Source organism: Carcharodon carcharias, chromosome 5, assembly GCF_017639515.1.
Source record: "Carcharodon carcharias isolate sCarCar2 chromosome 5, sCarCar2.pri, whole genome shotgun sequence".
Lineage (NCBI taxonomy): Eukaryota > Metazoa > Chordata > Chondrichthyes > Lamniformes > Lamnidae > Carcharodon > Carcharodon carcharias.
In genome coordinates this window covers 42,675,934-42,694,763 of record NC_054471.1, presented here as the reverse complement: position 1 = coordinate 42,694,763, position 18,830 = coordinate 42,675,934, and the positions used below count along the sequence as shown (strand labels likewise).

The following is an 18,830-nucleotide window of genomic DNA, read 5'->3' as shown; positions in this document are numbered from 1 at the left end:
TATAATTCTAAATGAACTGGTTAAATCAGGATTTTTACATAGTTGTTGAGAAACACAGGTTTTATTTTTGTGCATGAGGTCCACAGATCAGAAATCTACACACACGATGTCCAATAAGATTATTTCAATAAATAATTGCAGTAGTTTTTAAACCTATTGGCCTGTACAAAAAATATCCAGGATAATACTCAAAGATTACTGACCAATGACCATATATCAGAAGTTATACTGATCTAAAGATGATAGTACAACAATGCAGTCATTAATATATACGCTCCCAAATCAGATAGACGTGCTTAGCCCTTGAAGTAGTTCAAGACAACTCAGACTTGCTGGAGTAGGCTGTATTACAGTCTGGTTAACTTGTTAGAAGTTCTGGGGCCACTGTTAAATGAGCAATTCTCTTTGACCTACAAGAACCTTTTAAGAGCAGTGAAAAGTGCTAAGGAGACCAATGCAAGAAGGTTCAGCTATAAAGGTTACATGACATATGTCCTGGGATATACAAAAAATATTCTCCATGTATCTTGGATCCCATCAGAATCATGGAATATTCTAGTTAAATGGTGGTGAACCTCTGGTCGAGGGTGGATTACACCTCCTTCCCAGTAGAAATGACCTTCCATAAGGATGAATTGTGTATCAAATATCACTGACTGTGCTTGATTTATCAGAAATCTCAGACTCTACAATGGAACTTGGACCAGCTAAACCACTGCTGTAAGGAACGCCCTTACAAATGAGTTGCCCAGATTCAGGCAGCTATGTCATTCTTGCTGCCTCAATGGACAGGTACTTGGTTGAAGATCCTACAAGCAGATGCTAGGCCAAATACATCTTAAGAACATTATTTTTGAGATGCTTCCTTGATTACCATGTGAGAGAGCACACTTTCCCCACCAGTTTCCTGGTCAGATCATCTGTACAATCCGGGTGGGAAAAGAGTGGCCAGCTTGAGAGTTTTTTTTAAAATGAAAGGACAGAGCTGTAAAGTTCAAAATTAGTAGACAACCTTAATGCTAAAAAACATCAAGGTTAAGGGACAGGGGAAACAATGTCTTATAAAGATCTGTAGAAAGGAAACACAGTTGACCGCTCAGTATACAAAAATTTCTTAAAGGGGCAGCGTTTCCAGGTGATTTTCTCTATTGGGCAGCAGCAATATCTTAGCTGTATGTGAAGGTGGAATGAGGGAAGAAGAATCACTTAACAACTGCTAAGTCACCACCCCTCACCTTATTCTCATTGATCACAAAAGCAGGACGATGTAGGCTATTAATAGCATCCTCAATGTAGCACCTTCAGGGAGGAATTACGAGTAGTTCAATAAACATAAACGAGTCAACCAAAAAAGGACACAGCTCATCGTCCAGGGAATGACAGAATCTGAAAGTCTTTCCTCCCATCCAGATTTAGGTCTAAAACTAGGCATCTTAAGAATCCCACTTGTGTGTTTTATTGGAACAAAATTATCCCACTCACAGATCTAAATCAAATATCTCCCAGGACATCACAAATTCATTTCATTAACATCTCCCAGAGGAAATGAAAGAGTCTAACGTGGTGCAGTAAGAATTACACTTCATTGTGCTAACAACGGGAATATAGGGACAATTTATGCTCTTGCTTTCCCACCTCTATCACAGAGCGGACTAACAAGTATTAAAAATCCCATCATGTGGCTCTGGGAATTCCACTCCAATTTGTGAAATTCAAATTCTGATAAGATGAACCTCAGCTCAAAATTTATTCCCAAGAAGTTTGGAAGACTACATTCTGTAGTCTTAATAGGGACTGATAATACTTGATCACTTTCAATATCCCTGCTTTAACAATTTCTATTTCATTACCATATAACAGAGTAATGTAATACTGCATGGGAAACTAGAAACAGTCGGAATAATTATTTACATTTTCAATACAATGTTTAAAATTTGCAAAAATACAGTCTTGCTGATTTTCCTTTCATGAAAACATGTAAACTGTGGGTGGAATTTTATTTGTCCCTTGGCAATGGCCCGGAAGGTGGAAAGGTTGGCAAAATGGTATGGGAAGACAACAGAGGCATGCCCAACATCTTTCCACTGCTGTGCCATTGACAGGAAAGCTGGGAGATGGCTGCCCTCTGGGAGTTCAACTAAACCACTTAAGTAGCCAATTAAAGGGACTCTAGCTGCCTCAGTGAACTTTTTACCAGTGCATGGGGAGACTGTCCAGTGAGGGGCCCCATGGCAGCAATGGCCAACCCCTGCTGCAACAGCACTGCTTACCTACGCTCAGCAGCCACCTCACCACCCGAGTTTGCCATGTCCTTGCATCTCTTTCAACATCTCTTGCATCACTTATTGCACTTTCAAGGGTGCCCAGCTATTGATGCACCTACATGCAATCCCAGCAACGGCCACTGCTAGCACTGGCACTGCTGAGAGCAGCCAGCCCTGATTGGACCAGCAGCTCTTTGGAGTGGGCTGCCATTCTTAATAGAGAAGTCAGCCCTGGTATCTGCCACTTGGCCACCGCCAGCAATATATCTTCCTGGGTCTCACTGCTGGCTTTAGCAGGTTGCCTCCCGCTTTTAGCCCTGGTGGCGGGACTTCAGCCTCCATGGTAAAACCCAGCTCTACATGTTTTTAAAAGAGTGTTTTGGCATCCAATTAATTTATTCCCCACCCTTCCTCTACCCCATTCTGCAATTTTCAACAGGACAGTTAAAAATCAAATCTGATGTGTAGAAAGAGAACGGGTATGTCGTACCTCACCATCTCTTTGAGAATGTATGGCATTATTGTCTTTGTATCCCGGGAAGTTTTAAACTTTTTTCCAAATGGAATGTCACAGATGACCACATCAATGCTTTCCGTAAGCAGAGGTAATTCTGCAATATGTAAACCAGAAATCAAAGTTACACATTTTAAAATGAAGCAAGATTCAAATTTTGTCACAGACTCTTCTTTAGAAACAATAAAAAAGTTCAATTGACAACTTTATCAAAATCCACTGAAAGGCATCAACTTTAGTACTAATTAACCAATTAATTTTAGTACTACAATTTGAGTATTAACATTACAATTCCTTTTAGAAGAGAAATAGATACTAAATACGAGGATCTACTTTGTATTCTGTCCTCGTCAATTTGGAATACATTTTCCTTAAACAAGGACATGATTGAACATTACTAAGTGAATCTGTGAGGGAGGCAAATTATCTTGAGACTCCTATCCCAAGGATGTAACTCAAGGATCATTTGTATGTATTGTTTAAGCTTCCTTATATAGAGGAGGTCAAAGAGGACGTAGAAGTCCGTTATCCCACCTAATCCGATATCAAGCATACCTTAAACAAGTTCCCTTAGGTAAGATTGTTACTTATTAATTTCAAATTACTATATTGATTTATCACGTACTGAATCACTTCACCACTATGGGGATTCTCTCAACAACTTTCTGCTGGAAGTACACAAACTCCATGGAATTTTATTTCTAATGTTTTTGAAAATATAAAAGAGGACCTCATCTGGTTGTCCGATATACCTAAGCCTTGAAAGGTAATTTGAGGAAAGCGAAAAATGTTTTCAGATATGCATTTTTTATTTGGAGCTAAATTGGAATTCCGTTAGGTTGTACTGTAAATGTAAATTAGATCCTTGCAGAAAGAAGCATCCATTTATCTTAAAAATCTTAACACTAGACAAACAGATTGCTTCACAGACACCAAGATGCAGCCTGACCAAATATCATGCTGCATGCTTCCTTAAGTGACAAGTCACATTCAGAAGTTAATATAACATAGATACCAAATATTTCAGAGTTGGATAAGGAATTTCTGTTAGTGTCATAGAATTGCAGAACTCACGCTTTCCTCGTAAGTTAGGAGGACCATATTACCTGTGACAGAAGCTCTCATTAAGTCAATGTTGCTGGTTAACTTTGCAAAACACACATTGGCAGATGCCATCTGCAACTGTGAGGCGGTATTGTCTATTCCATGATAATATGCATTCTAGGGAAACAAAAAAAATAACTACATCAAGAGGAAAATGCTCATAAGTAAATCGTTGAGATCTCCAAAAAGATAAAGTCTTGTTTCCTTCCTTCCCTTTTAAATCCGAAGCCAAGCATTATTCACTGGCCAAGGTATGCAAGTAACATGATCTCATGCCTTGTCAGCGTATTTCAAGCCAGGTATTTGACAGTACATCAGAATAGTAAGATTTGCTCAAAGATCGTTATTCCAAGAGGGGAAAACATCCATCACAGTATCTTTACAGTGCAGAAGGAGGACATTCAGCCCAATGAAACTGCACTGGCTCTCTGAAAGAGCATTCCACTGATCCCACTCCCCTGCCTTATCCATGTAACCTTGCACATTCTCTTTTCAGATAGCAATCCAATTCCCTTTTGAATACCTCGATTGAACCTACCTCCGCCACCCTTTCAGGAAGTTTGTTCCAAACTCCAACCACACTCTGGGTGAAATAAATTTTCCTCACATCACATTTACTCCTTTTGCCAATTATTTTGAATCTCTGCCCTCTAGTTCTTGATGCTCTTTTGAGTGGAAACATTTTCTCACTATTTAACCTGTCCACTCCCCTGAGGATCTTGAACACCTGTATCATATCTCCTCTCAGCCTTCTTTTCTCCAAGGAAAACAGTCCCAGTCTCTCCAATCGATCCTCATAGCTACAGTTCTTTATCCCTGGAATCATTCTTATGAATTTCCTCTGTACTCTCTCCAATGCCTTCACATCTAGCCTATGATGGGCACCTCTATATAATGGCAGTCAAGACTGAGAACATGTAGCAGTGCTTAAAAAGAAAGATCAGCTATGCTGTAAATGCTGAACTATGTTATCCATAAAGACGTAGTATTTTTCTGACATAAAAACAGAAAGTGCTGGAAATATGCAGCAGGTCCGACAGCATCTGTGAAGAGAGTTCTGGCTAAAGCTCCTTGACCTGAAATGTTAACTCTAATTCTCTCTCACAGATGCTGCCGGACCTGCTGAATATTTCCAGCATTTTCCATTTCTACCTCAGATTTTCAGCAGCCACGGTACTTCACTGTACGGAAATAATTGGAGGATAAACCACGTGCAATCATGGCAGGGACTTAAATGACAAGATAATAGGTAGATCATTTGTGTCTGTACTGCAGCGTTGTGGAAAACACCACATACTCCTAGATCTACAAAAAATAGTGCCAACGCAGCTCAATATTATTTTACTTACCATGAGAAAAATGAAGCAGTTTATCGTTTAAAAAAAAAATCCATGACTAATGTATTCAGCAATTTATAATTTCCTTTAGCTATCAACTTAATTGAAATTGACTTTCATCAGACCTCCTCAATAATTTCTGCATTATAGCTTCAATGCTTCATCCATGATTAACAATGTTTAATTGCTGAAAAGTATAAAAGGACAGATGAATGAAGCACTTGAAATAAGGCTATTTCCAACATTCTCAGAGAAGGGTTAAGTCCTGCTTTCTCTTCACTGACTTCACAAACTGTTCTGAAGCTAGTGTTGAAAAATTACTTACAGGCCATTCTTTGGCAGCTTCCAGCAAAATGGTTCCTAATCCACACATTGGATCGAGTACTAGTGAACCAGCCTAGAAAAAACAACAAGCTATTTTTTTGCTCATACTCTGCATGAAGTCGTTTCCAAATCTATTATTGCAATACACTCTACCCAGTAAAATCCAATTCTATGGCTCAGCAATTATACATTAGACGCAGTTGGCTAGAATGTTTCACACTTTCTTGAAAATAGCATTATGGATACTTGAGAGGAGAATTGCAAACACTACCTCACTCAGCACACGTTGAACTGTAATTTAACCCTTTTTTCCATTCCAATATTAAAAAATCACCTCATTTTCTAGCATATGGTACCCATAGGAATTCTGTGCCTTCAACACTGAAAAGAATTTTCACATCTATTTGGACCATGAAATAACTCATACTGAAGGATTAACTTCTTGGCTCATTTGATTGCATACTTGAATCCCAAGCTCCCACATTCAGGCCCAGTATACCTGTCACTCACTTGCCTGGCTGGTTATATTATAATTGAGTATCGCTGAAAATAAGAGAGACATGCTGTCAAAGCCTTTCATCTTGCATTCGTCAGGGCAGACCTAAGAGTACCAAATTTCAAAGGGAGCAACAATTTGAAAAGCTTTGACAGCATGTCTGTTTTTTCAGCAATATTCAAGTTCCGTACTACCAAGCGACTATTTTATCAATTCTTAGTTTAGCCGAGATACATACATTGGGCCAGAACTGCAAATCACAAAGGAGAGGCAGAAACATTTCTTAATTTACTGACTATGGACAAAGAGCTGAATTCCCAAGATGAGGAGAGTAACTGCCCTTGACATCAACAGCATTTGACTGAGTGTGGCATCAAGGGGCCCTGGCAAAACTGAAGTCAATGGGAATCGGGGGGAAAACTCTCCGCTGGTTGAAGTCATACCTAGCACGAAGAAAGGTGGTTGTGGGTATTGGAGGTCAGTCATCTCGTCTCCAGGATATCACTGCAGGAGTTCCTCAGGTTAGTGTCCTGGGCCCAACTACCTTCAGCTGCTTCATCAATGATCTTCCTTCCATCATAAGGTCAGAAGTGGGGATGTTCGCTGATGGTTGCGCAATGTTCAGCATCATTCGCAACTCCTCACATACTGAAGCAGTCCATGTCCAAATGCAGCAAGACCTGGGCAATTTTTGAACTTTGCTCTTGAATCTGCTTCCCCCACCTTTTGAGGCAGTGTATTTCCAATCACAAACCAGTGTTTAAATTCCACTCGTTTTGCCAAATACCTTAAACCTGTGGTGTGCTGCTCTCTTGAACTGCTGCAGTCCATCTGGTGCATGTACACCTGCAGTGCTGTAAGGGGGGGGGCGGTTCTATGATTTTGATCCAGCAACACTGAAGGAACAACGATCTGGTTTGAAGTCAGGATGGTGTGTGGCTTGGAGGGGAACTTGCAGGTGTTGGTGTTCCCGTGCATCTGCTGCTCTTGACCTTCTAAGTGGTAGAGGTCACGCGTTTATAAGGTGTTATTGAAGGAGTCTAGGTGGTTTGCTGCAGTGTATTTTGTATATAATAGACACTGCTGCCACTTTTCCTTGGTGGTGGAGAGATTAAATGTTTAAGGTGGTGGATGGGTGGCCAATCAAGTGGACTGCTTTATCCTGAATGGTGTTGAGCTTCCTGGGTGTTGTTGAAGCTGTAGTCATCCAAGAACGTGGGGAGTATTCCATCACACTCCAGACTTGTGCCTTGTAGTTGGCGAATAGGCTTTGGGAAGTCAGGAGGCAAGTTACACACCACAGAATTTCCAATTTCCAACCTCTGACCTGTTCTTGTAGCCACAGTATTTATATGGCAGTTCAGTGTCTGGTCAATGGTAATGTAATCCCTGGGATATTGATGGTGAGGGGATTCAGTAATGGTAATGCCATTCAGCGTCAAGGGGTGATGGTTAGATTCTCTCTTGTTGGAGATGGTCATTGCCTGGCACATGTCGCACCAATGTCACTTGCCACTGCTCTTGCTTACAAGGACTGCTTCAATACCTGAGAACTGGCAAATGGTACTGATCATTGTGCAATTATCTGCAAACGTCTCCACTTCTGATCTTATCATTAATGAAGGAGCTGAAGTTGGGCCTAGGAGACTAGCCTGAAGGACTGCTGCAGGGATGTCCTGGGACTGAGATGACCTCCAACAACTACAACCATCTTCCTTTGTACCAGCTTTGACTCCAAACAGTGGAGAGCCCCCCACCCCCCCCCGCAAACGCAACTGATTTCAATTTTGCCAGGGCTCCTTGATGCCACACTCAGTTAAATGCTGCCTTGATTCATGAATTTTTAAAAATTCATTTTTGAGGAAAAAGCAGGGGAGCGGAACTAATTGGAAAGCTTTTTCAAAGAACCCACACAGGCACATCAGACTGAGTCGCCTCCTTGTACGATTCTGTAATGTCATTTTAAAAGTATTCAAGTGGAAGCTCCTCCTTCCACTTATTATCCACTCTTATGAATATAATTTCCTATTTTTCTTTGCATTCCCTACCTTGATGTCAGCAAGATATGCCATAGCCCAAGCCACTGTAGATCTCAGTCCTGCATTTTTAATATAATCCCTGCTGGCTAAAGGAAGTCTAGAAATGTACAAGATACTTTAGTTGGAATGTGTATGCAATCAATCAGTCTCAAAAGAAAACAAACACCTCAAACACATTTGTAAAATATATAGTATATTTTCATAGCTTTCAGAAGTTCCTGATAAGCATTACAGATATGCATCAGTGATAAATGGTAATCAAGACTATTGTGGCATTACAGGAAACTAGTAAATTGATTGACTGGTAAGCATTTGGTGTAAGGGACAGTGTATTAAGAGCTAATTTAGGACGCTAGAGTTAAGCTAGATCTATAGGGCACGTGGATAAGCTCAAGGTGATCAGGCAGAGTCAACATGGTTTTGCAAAAGGGAAATCATGTTTAATCAACTTATTGGAGTTCTTTCAGGAAGTAACATGTGCTGTGGATAAAGGGTGCATGTAGTGTACTTAGATTTCCAAAAGGCATTTGATAAAGTGCCATATTATTGCGGAAATTAAAAGCTCATAGTATTGAGGGTAACATATTGCCATGGATAGGTAATTGACTAGCTAACAAGAAACAGTAGGCATAAATGGGTCTTTTTCTGGTTGGCAAGATGTAATGAGTGGTGTGCCACAGGGATCAGTGCTGGAGCCTCAATGTTATACAACTTCTATAAGTAATTTGGATGAATGGACGCAAGGTATAGTTGCTAAATTTGATGACAAAGATAGATAGGAAAATAAGTTGTGAAGAGTACAAAAGGAGGCTACAAAAGGATAAAAATCAGTCAGGTGAGTGAGAAAAGATCTGGCAAACAGAGTATAATGTGGGTAAATGTGAAATAGTCCATTTTGTCAGGGAGAATAAAAAAGCAAATTATCTAAATGGTGAGATTGCAGACTTAGATGCAGAGGGATCCAGGAGTCCTAGTGCATGAAGCACAAAAGGTTAGTACGCAGGTACAGCAAGTACCTAGCAAAGCTAATAGAATGTTATTGTTTATTGCGAGGGAAATTGAGTACAAAAGGAGGTTATGCTTCAGGTGTACAGGGCACTAGTGAGAGCACATTTGGAGTACTGTGTATTGGTCACCTTATTTAAGGAAGGTTGTAAATGCGTTGGAAGCAGTTCAGAGAAGGTTTACCAGACTAATACCTGGAATGGATGGGTTATCTTATGAGGAAAGGTTGGACAGACTAGGCTTATTTCTGCTGGAGTTTAGAAGAGTAAGAGATGACTTCATTGAAACATCCAAGATCATGAGAGGTCTTGACGGGGTGGATGCGGAAAGGATGTTTCCTCTTGTGGGAGAATTTAGAACTAGGGGTCGGCGTTTAAAAACTGTCTCCCATTTAAGACAAAGATGAAAAAAAACTTTTTCTCTCGGGGTCGTGAGTCTTTGGAACTCTCTTCCTCAAAAGGCAGGTGCAGGCAGAGTCTGAGCATCTTTAAGGCAGAGCTAGATAGATCTTTGGTAAACAAGGGGGTGAAAGATTATCAGGGGTAGGTGGGCATGTGGATTTGGAGGTTAAAATCAGATCAGCTATAATCTTATTGAGTGGTGGAGCAGGCTTGAGGGGCCCAGTGGCCTACTCCTGCTCCTAATTTGTACGTTCGCATAGAAGACTACACGTTAATTCTTGAAGAATCTAATAACGTTAACCAAGTATTCCAGCACAAAAAATTCTACCTTACAATAGGAATCCCAACCACACAATGAATGTCATTTAAATGAACGTAGACCTGCAAAGAAAGTTTTATCAAATTAAACTTAACTAGTACAAAAACATACTCAGTCTCATTTATCATTTTATGAGCTACAAAGTCTCAACTACTTTAAAACAATGTAGAAGAAAAATGGATCCTGAATTGCTGATCTCATAATTCTATATAAAACACATTAATTTTTGATAGTGCGACAACTTGTGAATCAATGCCTAGTGTTCGGGTAAAGAAAGGTTAGAAGACTTAGAGCTACAACTGGTCCAGGGCAGTCCCATTTTAAAGGCATATATTGTCATTATTTTGACACTTCTGGTCAGCGCCCTGTGGGGTTGCAACACTTAGTTTTGACTAATTCCAGTCTTCAGGTCAAACAAGGTTGCAGGGTTAGCGAGCCAGAGGCTGAGGTGGTTAGGGGTAGTGGGGAGGGTGAGGTAGTAGGATTTGAGAACGAGAGGCAGAGAAATTCACTGAGCAGGAGCTGGAGGGTATTTAGAAAAATAAATCTATATAAAAACAATAAGTAGTCCTTTTGAGATTAGCTTGCATAGCTCTTCTCCCCTCCTCCAGCACATCTTTAGACATTAGAACTAGCTGATAATCAACAAGCTGACTGTTTTGCAGGGAGGGGGACAGAAGGATTTGTAGAAATTAAATTGGAAGACAGGGCAAATTAAGTGCCTCTTTACCCAATTTAAGATCTTGTAACATTATTTTGTTAAAAAAGAGAAAAGCAAAACAGGAACCAAAAAAAATTTTTGCTCAAAGCAATCCTTCCAGAGCCATTTTATAACTACTAGATTTGCTACGTTCAATGAAGCAGTGTTTATATTACAGGGTTAATGTTAGCCAAAATTAGACTCCCCAGCTACTCCAGTGAGGCAAGTCACAAGGACAACCTGACAATCTGAACGGCTTCATTTAATTCCAAAAGGGCCAGCGTTTTAGACTGATCTTGGAATCAGTCACAAAGCAACTAAATCAGGGAATATGCAAGCAAATATGTGGCTAGGGGTACATGGAAAAGGATAAGAAAAGACAAAGAAACAACGTGTAGACTTTTTTTTACATTGATACAGAATAGTGCACAGTGTAACAAACAGAAATAATATACCACATTCTCACACCAGTTACAAAAGTTACAAGCTTTGCAAAACATAAGCTGACAATGATAGAGACAAATCATTTTTCTATAAAATTGGAAATATCGAAGAGCGGTCACACTTCTGAAATACACAGGCCTGTGTATTTCTAGCATTTTCTGTTATTTTAGATTTCCAGGAATATTTACAATATTCTGACAAGATAGTCCTTAATGATGGCGCGAGCATAAGTATTTTATTAAAGTACTGACATTCTGCAACTTGATGTTATACATACATGAATAAACTGTATATAGTATTTTTAGATTTATTCAGCAGAAATTATGTCAAAATCCTTCTGCCTTTCAAGATGGCCTTTACTCTGCACCTTAAATACTTATACTTGACAGGTACATGGCCATTTGCAAACAAAAACTGTAATTTTATAAAAAGTAGGAAATTCTCAAACCAAATCTGTCTTGGTAGAATGTTGCTGATAAGGGAGACATATTGCTGAAGCTTTTCATCTTGAACTTATCAGGACAAACGCAAGAACACCAAATTTTAAACAATCACAACAATTTAAACTACAGGAGAAAACGGTGCTGATTAGTATGACGTAGGCTGTAGGTTCCAATGTTTAGCCAATCAAATCAAACAGCTTATTCCTTCAGTTGTTTGCAATAGGTAGGGTATAGGCCTTACTCAATGAGTCGCACTTGCAAAACCCAAAACAAAATGTCTACTGTTGATGTGATTCTGCGATTTGGCAGCACTTGCTAAATCATCATGAATGAGCTAATAGCTATACTAACAACCAATTTATGATAATCCGTCAACCCTGTAACATGGCACCTTGATAGTTGCTAGGAGCAACATAACATTCAAATGCAGAGACGGGTTTTTTGCATGCAAAAAGAATACATTCAAGCCTTCCGTCTTTTTTGAATTACCTGGGATCTTGGGGACCCTATAGTTCCCCATTGCTTTCTCCATGGCAATGCTTCAGCCAAATCAGATTTGACTGCCAACCACGAGCACCCCTTTCTCTTGCAGTATAACTTTTTGTAATAGTTTGAAATTTGGTATTCTTACATTTGTCTGATGAGTTGAGACAAAACGCTCTGGCAACATGTATTGCTGTTCAGCAAGAAATCTCTTTTAAGTGAATTTTTTTGCATAAGTATGGCCACTTTGAGTCAATAAACTTGCCTAGTAATTTGACAGCCATCATCATATTATATCCTGTTGAGTGCTGAAAGATGATTCTTATCCTAGCTAATATTCCATCCTATATTATTGTTATTTCAGCATTCTATTTCATAATATGTGGCAGCAATTTATCTATATAAACATCTGAAAATTGTCTGACGAGTTCACAAAAGATTGCCCAAGAAATGGAGGTTTTCTAGAATATATGTTATTTATAGGCAAGCCTTAGTGTTTTCCATTCTGAGACGCTTTGCTCAATTTTATTATACATTAATCTGACCTGAAAGTATAAATATTTGATCAGATATGTACTGTATGAATCTCAACCCAGAATATATATACTGTACAACTCTGAACCCCTAGATATAAGCTATGCGAATCTGAACTCCAGGAATATAATGTATGAGTTCAATGCCCAGATATATAATGTATAAATCGGAACAAGTTAAAATATTCCAATCATTAGACTGATCTCTTCCAACTCTAAAAAGATGGAGTTCTGATGAAAGATCAACGATTTGAAACATCGACTCTTCTTCACCATCCACAGATGCTGTAAGAACCAAGTATTTCCAACATCTTCTGTTTTTATTTCAGATTTCCAGTGTTTTTGTTCTTGTGTAATTAGGAGGACCTATATTGCCATAAGTTATTTCAATTCAATGATTACATTGTTTAGTGCCGATATCAAGTATTTGATTAGTCAAAAACAGATAAAGTACAAAATTGGTTGTACAATAAAGAAAAAGTAAATGGTCCAATTAACTTGCCACAGAAAAAGTCTGAACTTTTAAACATTCCAATCATCACTGCAATCCCATCAAAACTGCAGTTCTTACCTCTAGCACTGGGTTTCTCAATTCTGCTTTCCAGCCCATTTGTCTGCTGAGGGCAACCCCAATTGCTCTTCCTAGCTCCTGTGAAGAATTAATTACCCACAAAAATTACTCATTTATTTTCCTTGAAGAATTAATTACCCATAAAAATTACTCATTTATTTTCCTAGAACACATCCATTTACAATTGAGACACGTTGCCTGCAAAATTCTTACCTTTACTAAGTTGCATCCTTCCCCACTACAATGAAAACCTGTCGTCACATATTATCCGAACAGAACGGAGTCAATTTTATAGAAACTTTACCTGAAGTAAATTTGATGCAATCTATATTGGGGCAAAGTGTTCATTGGTTCTGGAAGATGACAATATTTTAACAATATTTTTCTGACTTAGTTATTTACCTGAAACGTGATAAACTCAAACATGGTAAGGAGTACAACACATTGTCATCAACTGCGAGCATCACAGCTCATGAATGATTTGATACTTGATTGAAACCAATCAAATAAAAATAAAACCTAATAAAATGCCTCAAAGCACTTCACAGGGGAGAATGTGGATACCAGCAGTAACTGAAGAGTTGGAAAAGTTGATTGAAAGCATGGTTAAAAAGATACATTTTAAGAAGATTTTTAGAATAAGGGTGTAAATAAAATTTAAAATATGGACAATTGAATGTGGATGTTTTTCAGGATTTATTTTTGTCCAGGAGTGTGTTTGTCTCACTGTAAATCATAATATAGGATGCAAACATATAATTGTTATTGTGAATTAACTTCAATAGTTACCCTTGTCAAAATAAGCATTTTAATGCAAAAATAGACATATGCATTCATATAGTGCCCCACTAGTGCCCACTGTGTCTCTAAAAACTTTCAAACCTAAAAAGTTCCAAAGCACTTGATGTAATATACGATTCTGAAGTGAAATTTCTATTATGTTGTTATTTCACATAGATCTTTAACATAAAGAACAAATTAACCAGTTCATCTGTTTTCAGTTGAGGGAGAAATGTCGAAAACATTATAAAAGCAATCGAAAAGGTGAAGTTTAGATTCACTATGATGTTAACTGAGACAAGTACCATAGATCATTGCGTGTTAAGTCAACATTTGAGTCTCAAAAAATCCTTCCAAAAATGGGGGTTGACTTATATGTTGAGCATAAAATCTGAACCGATAGTGTTGTTTTCGGCAGTCGCCATTTTGGAATGTGAAATTCAAATTAAATTAACATGGCACCTTTTATTGGGTGAGTTCATTCTACAAGGATACACAATCAAGATGTTGTAAAACGCATCAAATTCATCACCTTCAGCATTCAATGCAGAGTACAGAGTACATCAAATCCATTCTGAGTCACTTTGGCTGCCATCATCGCAAGGGTCCCACTCTGGATCAGATTTGGTGCTGTCTGTTTCAGAATCATCTCTCCACAAGTCATCTTCCTCACCATCCACTGAATGGATATTGCACATTTTTCAATGATCTGATAACAGTTTGACATTAATGGCATCCTACAATTTGATTACGGAACCACAGAAAACATCAAGTGGGACAGCATGCTTAATTCCGCTCTTTGTGAGGCATTTTTTCTCTGTCAACCATCCACCAAGTCCATTGGGAGCGAACATGACCTTTAAAGGGATTGTTGAGCCACACATCTAAAAACGGTTGAACTGCAGACATTAGACCCCTGGTAAAACTGCAGTTTGGGTGGCATTTCTTCGCCAGCGTCTCTTGATCTCAATCGGTTATATGGGATCTGAACATGTCTCCCAAAAATATGCTGTGTAGGCCACTGGAATACTTATTCCATAATTTCACTCCATCCTCATTCATCCAACCCTTGTCATAGACACGCACAAAATCTCCTACAGGGAACTCATTTATTTGCATGGTTTTATGTTTGAAAATTACCATAAGCTTTAATTCTGTTCTGTCGGCCAAACAGGGTAGTACCACTGTGAATTTTGTATTTTCATGTCCTGTCGTTGTCACGTTTCCAAACCTTTCCGCTCCACAGTTCGGTTGCTGGGCATAGCATCCATGTTGTTGATATGACATAATAGGTACGTGTTTTTGCTGCTCTCTGATGCTGGAAACTGTTAATTTTGGCAGAGGTCTTTTTGTAGTCTGTGCAATCTTGGTCTTCAACCTCAAGACTAAATACTTTTGTTCAATAAAACAGCCGCACCAACTAGCGGTTGCTTTGACATCTTTACTGGACTCTTTTTTATTTGGCCCACTTAAGTGCATATCTACATTGTGTTTCTGGTGACGATGTAATCATCCTGATGATTTGAGGGCCCGTTCCGCGAAACATTTCTCGAGATCAGGCCAGTGGCTGGTCCTTGTTCTTGTGGCACATTTGGCCTTGGGCATTTTCTTCAGGACAAATTTGTTCTTCTTCCATTCTCACACCAGTTTTTTGCTAACACTGAATTCTCTTGCAAAAGCAGTTATTTGACGAGTTAGTTAATGTTGCTGAATAAAGACATGCTGTCAAAGCTTTTCAGCTTGCGCTCATCAGGACAAAAGTTGCAAAAATACCAAAACACTTACTAAACAATCCCAATTATGCTAAAAATTACACGAACAACCAATTACACTTACAAAATTACACTGACATAGCTGCTAGACTGAGTCAGTGGCAGGTGGTGAGGCAAACAACAAGAGGGAAAAACGTACTTGACCTCATCCTCACCAACCTGCCTGCCGCAGATGCATCTGTCCATGACAGTATCGGTAAGAGTGACCACCGCACAGTCATTGTGGAGACAACGTCCCGCCTTCACATTGAGGATACCCTGCATCGTGTTGTGTGGCACTACTACTGTAGTGAATGGGATATATTTCGAACAGATCTAGCAACTCAAGACTGGGTGTCCATAAGGCACTGTGCGTCATCAGCAGCAGAATTGTACTCTAACACAATCTGTAACCTCATGGCCCGGCATATCCTCCACTCTGCCATTACCATCAAGCCAGGGGATCAACCCTGGCTCAGTGAAGAGTGCAGGAAGGCATGTCAGGAGCAGCACCAGGCATACCTAAAAATGAGGTGTCAACCTGGTGAAGCTATATAAAAAAAAACAGGACTACTTGGGTGCCAAACAGCATAAGCAGCAAGTGATAGACAGAGCTAAGACAACCAACAGATCAGATCTAAGCTCTGCAGTCCTGCCACATCCAGCCGTGAATGGTGGTGGACAATTAAACAACTCACAGGAGGTGGCGGCTCCACAAATATCCCCATCCTCAATGATGGAGGAGCCCAGCACATCAGTGCAAAAGATGAGGCTAAAGCATTCACAACAATCTTCAGCCTGAAGTGCCGAGTGGATGTTCCATCTTGGCCTCCTTCGGAGGTCCCCAGCATCACAGATGCCAGTCTTCAGCCAATTCAAATCACTCCACGTGATATCAAGAAATGGCTGAAGGCACTGGACACTGCAAAGGCTATGGGCCCTGAGAATATACCGGCAGTAGCACTGAAGACTTGTGTTCCAGAACTTGCCGCGCCCCTAGCCAAGCTGTTCCAGGACAGCTACAACACTAGCATCGATCCAGCTTTGTGGAAAATTGCTCAGTATGTCCATGTACATAAAAAGCAGGGCAAATCCAACCCAGACAATTACCGCCCCATCAGTCTACTCTCCATCATCAGTAAAGTAATGGAAGGGGTCATCAACAGTGCTATCAAGCAGCACTTGCTTAGCAATAACCTGCTTACTGATGCCCAGTTTGGGTTCCGCCAGGGCCACTCAGTTCCTGACCTCATTAGAGCCTTGGTTCAAACATGGATAAAAGAGCTGAACTCCTGAGGTGAGGCAAGAGTGACTGCCCTTGACACCAAGGCAGAATTTGACCAAGTGTGGCATCAAGGAGCCCTAGCAAAACTGGAGTCAATGGGAATCAGGAGGAAAACTCTCCGCTGGTTGGAGTCATACCTAGCACAAAGGAAGATGATTGTGGTTGTTGGAGGTCAGTCATCTCAGCTCCAGGACATCACTGCAGGAGTTCCTCAGGGTAGTGTCCTAGACCCAACCACCTTCAGCTGCTTCATCAATGGCCTTCCATCCATCATAAGATCAGAAATGGGGATGTTCGCTGATGGAACAATGTTGCATTGTTTGCACAATGTTCAGTACCATTCGCGACTCCTCAGAGACTGAAGCAGTGCATGTCCAAATGCAGCAAGACCTGGACAATATCCAGACTTGGGCTGACAAGTGGCAAGTAACATTCACGCCACACAAGTGTCAGGCAATGACCATCTCTAACAAGAGAGAATACAACCATCACCCCTTGATGTTCAATGACATTACCATCTCTGAATCTCTCGCTTTCAACATGCTGGGGGTTACTACTGACCAGAAACTGAACTGGACTAGCCATATAAATACTGTGGCCACAAGAGCAGGTCAGAGGCTAGGAATCGTGCGACGAGTAACTCACCTCCTGACACGTTAAAACCTGTCTACCATCTACAAGGCACAAGTCAGGAGTGTGATGGAATACTCCCCACTTGCCTGGATGAGTGCAGCTCCTAAAACACTGAAGCAGCTCAACACCATCCAGGACAAAGCAGCCCGCTTGATTGACACCACATCCACAAACAATCACTCTCTCCAACACTGATGCACAGTGGCAGTGTGTACTATCTACAAGATGCACTGCAGGAATTCACCAAAGCTCCTTAGACAGCTCCTTCCAAACACACGATCACTACCACCTAGAAGGACAAGGGCAGCAGATAAATGGGGATACCACCACCTGGAAGTACCCCTCCAAGTAACTCACCATCCTGACTTGGAAATATATCCCTGTTAATTCACTGTCACTGGGTCAAAATCCTGGAACTCCCTTTCTAACAGCACAATGGGTGTACCTACACGACATGAACTGCAGCAGTTCAAGAAGGCAGCTCACCATCTTCCAAGGGCAACTGGGGATGGGCAATAAATGATGGCCCAGCCAGCGAAGCCCACATTCCGTGAATGAATAAAAAGAAGAAAAAGAAAACGATTCAGTCGGGTTTGCGGTACGGCTTACTTAAGCATGCTAGAAGCTACTGGCATTCACACACACGGCCCTGTCCTTTGTAAACAGAAAGAACATGTCCAAGCATTGCACCTTTTTCAACTAAACAAAATCTTTGGGGAAAGCTATTCCCTGGTTCATTGCCCTTGGCAATGCTTTGACCAGAGTTGACCTGCCTCGTTTGAATTTAAACGAAAGCTTGACAGTGAACTATTCCCTAGGGCATTCGCGATGGGAAAGCCTCTACCAGTCCGAGTCCACTTGCCAACCAACCAGCACCATCTTCACATGCAGTATAAATTGTCGTTCCCTTTGGAGGTGTGGTATTCTTGTGATTCTGTCCTGATGAGTGCAAGACAAAAAGCTTTGCCAGCATGTCTCTTTTTACAGCAATACTCAAGTTCTGTACTACCATGTTAATGTTACGACTTTTAGCTTGAGACTAGTTTCCTTTTTTTTGCCAGAGGACCTATTTCTGTTTGTCGTTTGACCACCTGCTCTGTGTGGGTGTAACTTAAACTCCCACACAGCTGGGCATCATTGCCTGTTTCACCCGCTTGATCCCATGTGTCAACTTACAAAGGTGAGTAAAATATTCATTTTTGAAAAATTGAGGCCAACTCAATGAGAGTATAGCATCTCTTAGTATATCAGTTGACCACCCATTTCTGCTAAGTATAGGCCTCAACATGGATTTTGGCACTGAAAAACAGGGTAGTCTTAAACACAAGGTCAACTTATATGCCACAATCTCCAGTAGTTATAATTATGAAGTGAGACTTAAAATTTTGAAATTTTTGCACTAGA

The 18,830-nt window shown here is 40.3% G+C and overlaps 1 protein-coding gene across 4 annotated transcripts in view; it reads right to left on the bottom strand.

The window, feature by feature from the left end:
* thumpd2 (THUMP domain containing 2) overlaps positions 1–18,830 on the bottom strand; it is a 35,089-nt gene that overhangs the window by 1,928 nt on the left and 14,331 nt on the right. Inside the window, exons 4-9 of one of the 4 annotated variants that reach the window (XM_041188473.1) lie at positions 12,978–13,055; positions 9,813–9,865; positions 8,088–8,175; positions 5,545–5,616; positions 3,885–3,999; positions 2,755–2,875 (exon numbers count right to left, since the gene is read on the bottom strand). In XM_041188473.1, coding sequence (XP_041044407.1) covers positions 2,755–2,875; positions 3,885–3,999; positions 5,545–5,616; positions 8,088–8,175; positions 9,813–9,865; positions 12,978–13,055 — 527 coding nt within the window. The remainder of the gene's footprint in view (positions 1–2,754; positions 2,876–3,884; positions 4,000–5,544; positions 5,617–8,087; positions 8,176–9,812; positions 9,866–12,977; positions 13,056–18,830) is intronic. The other 3 variants (XM_041188476.1, XM_041188474.1, XM_041188475.1) reach the window with 3 other exon arrangements.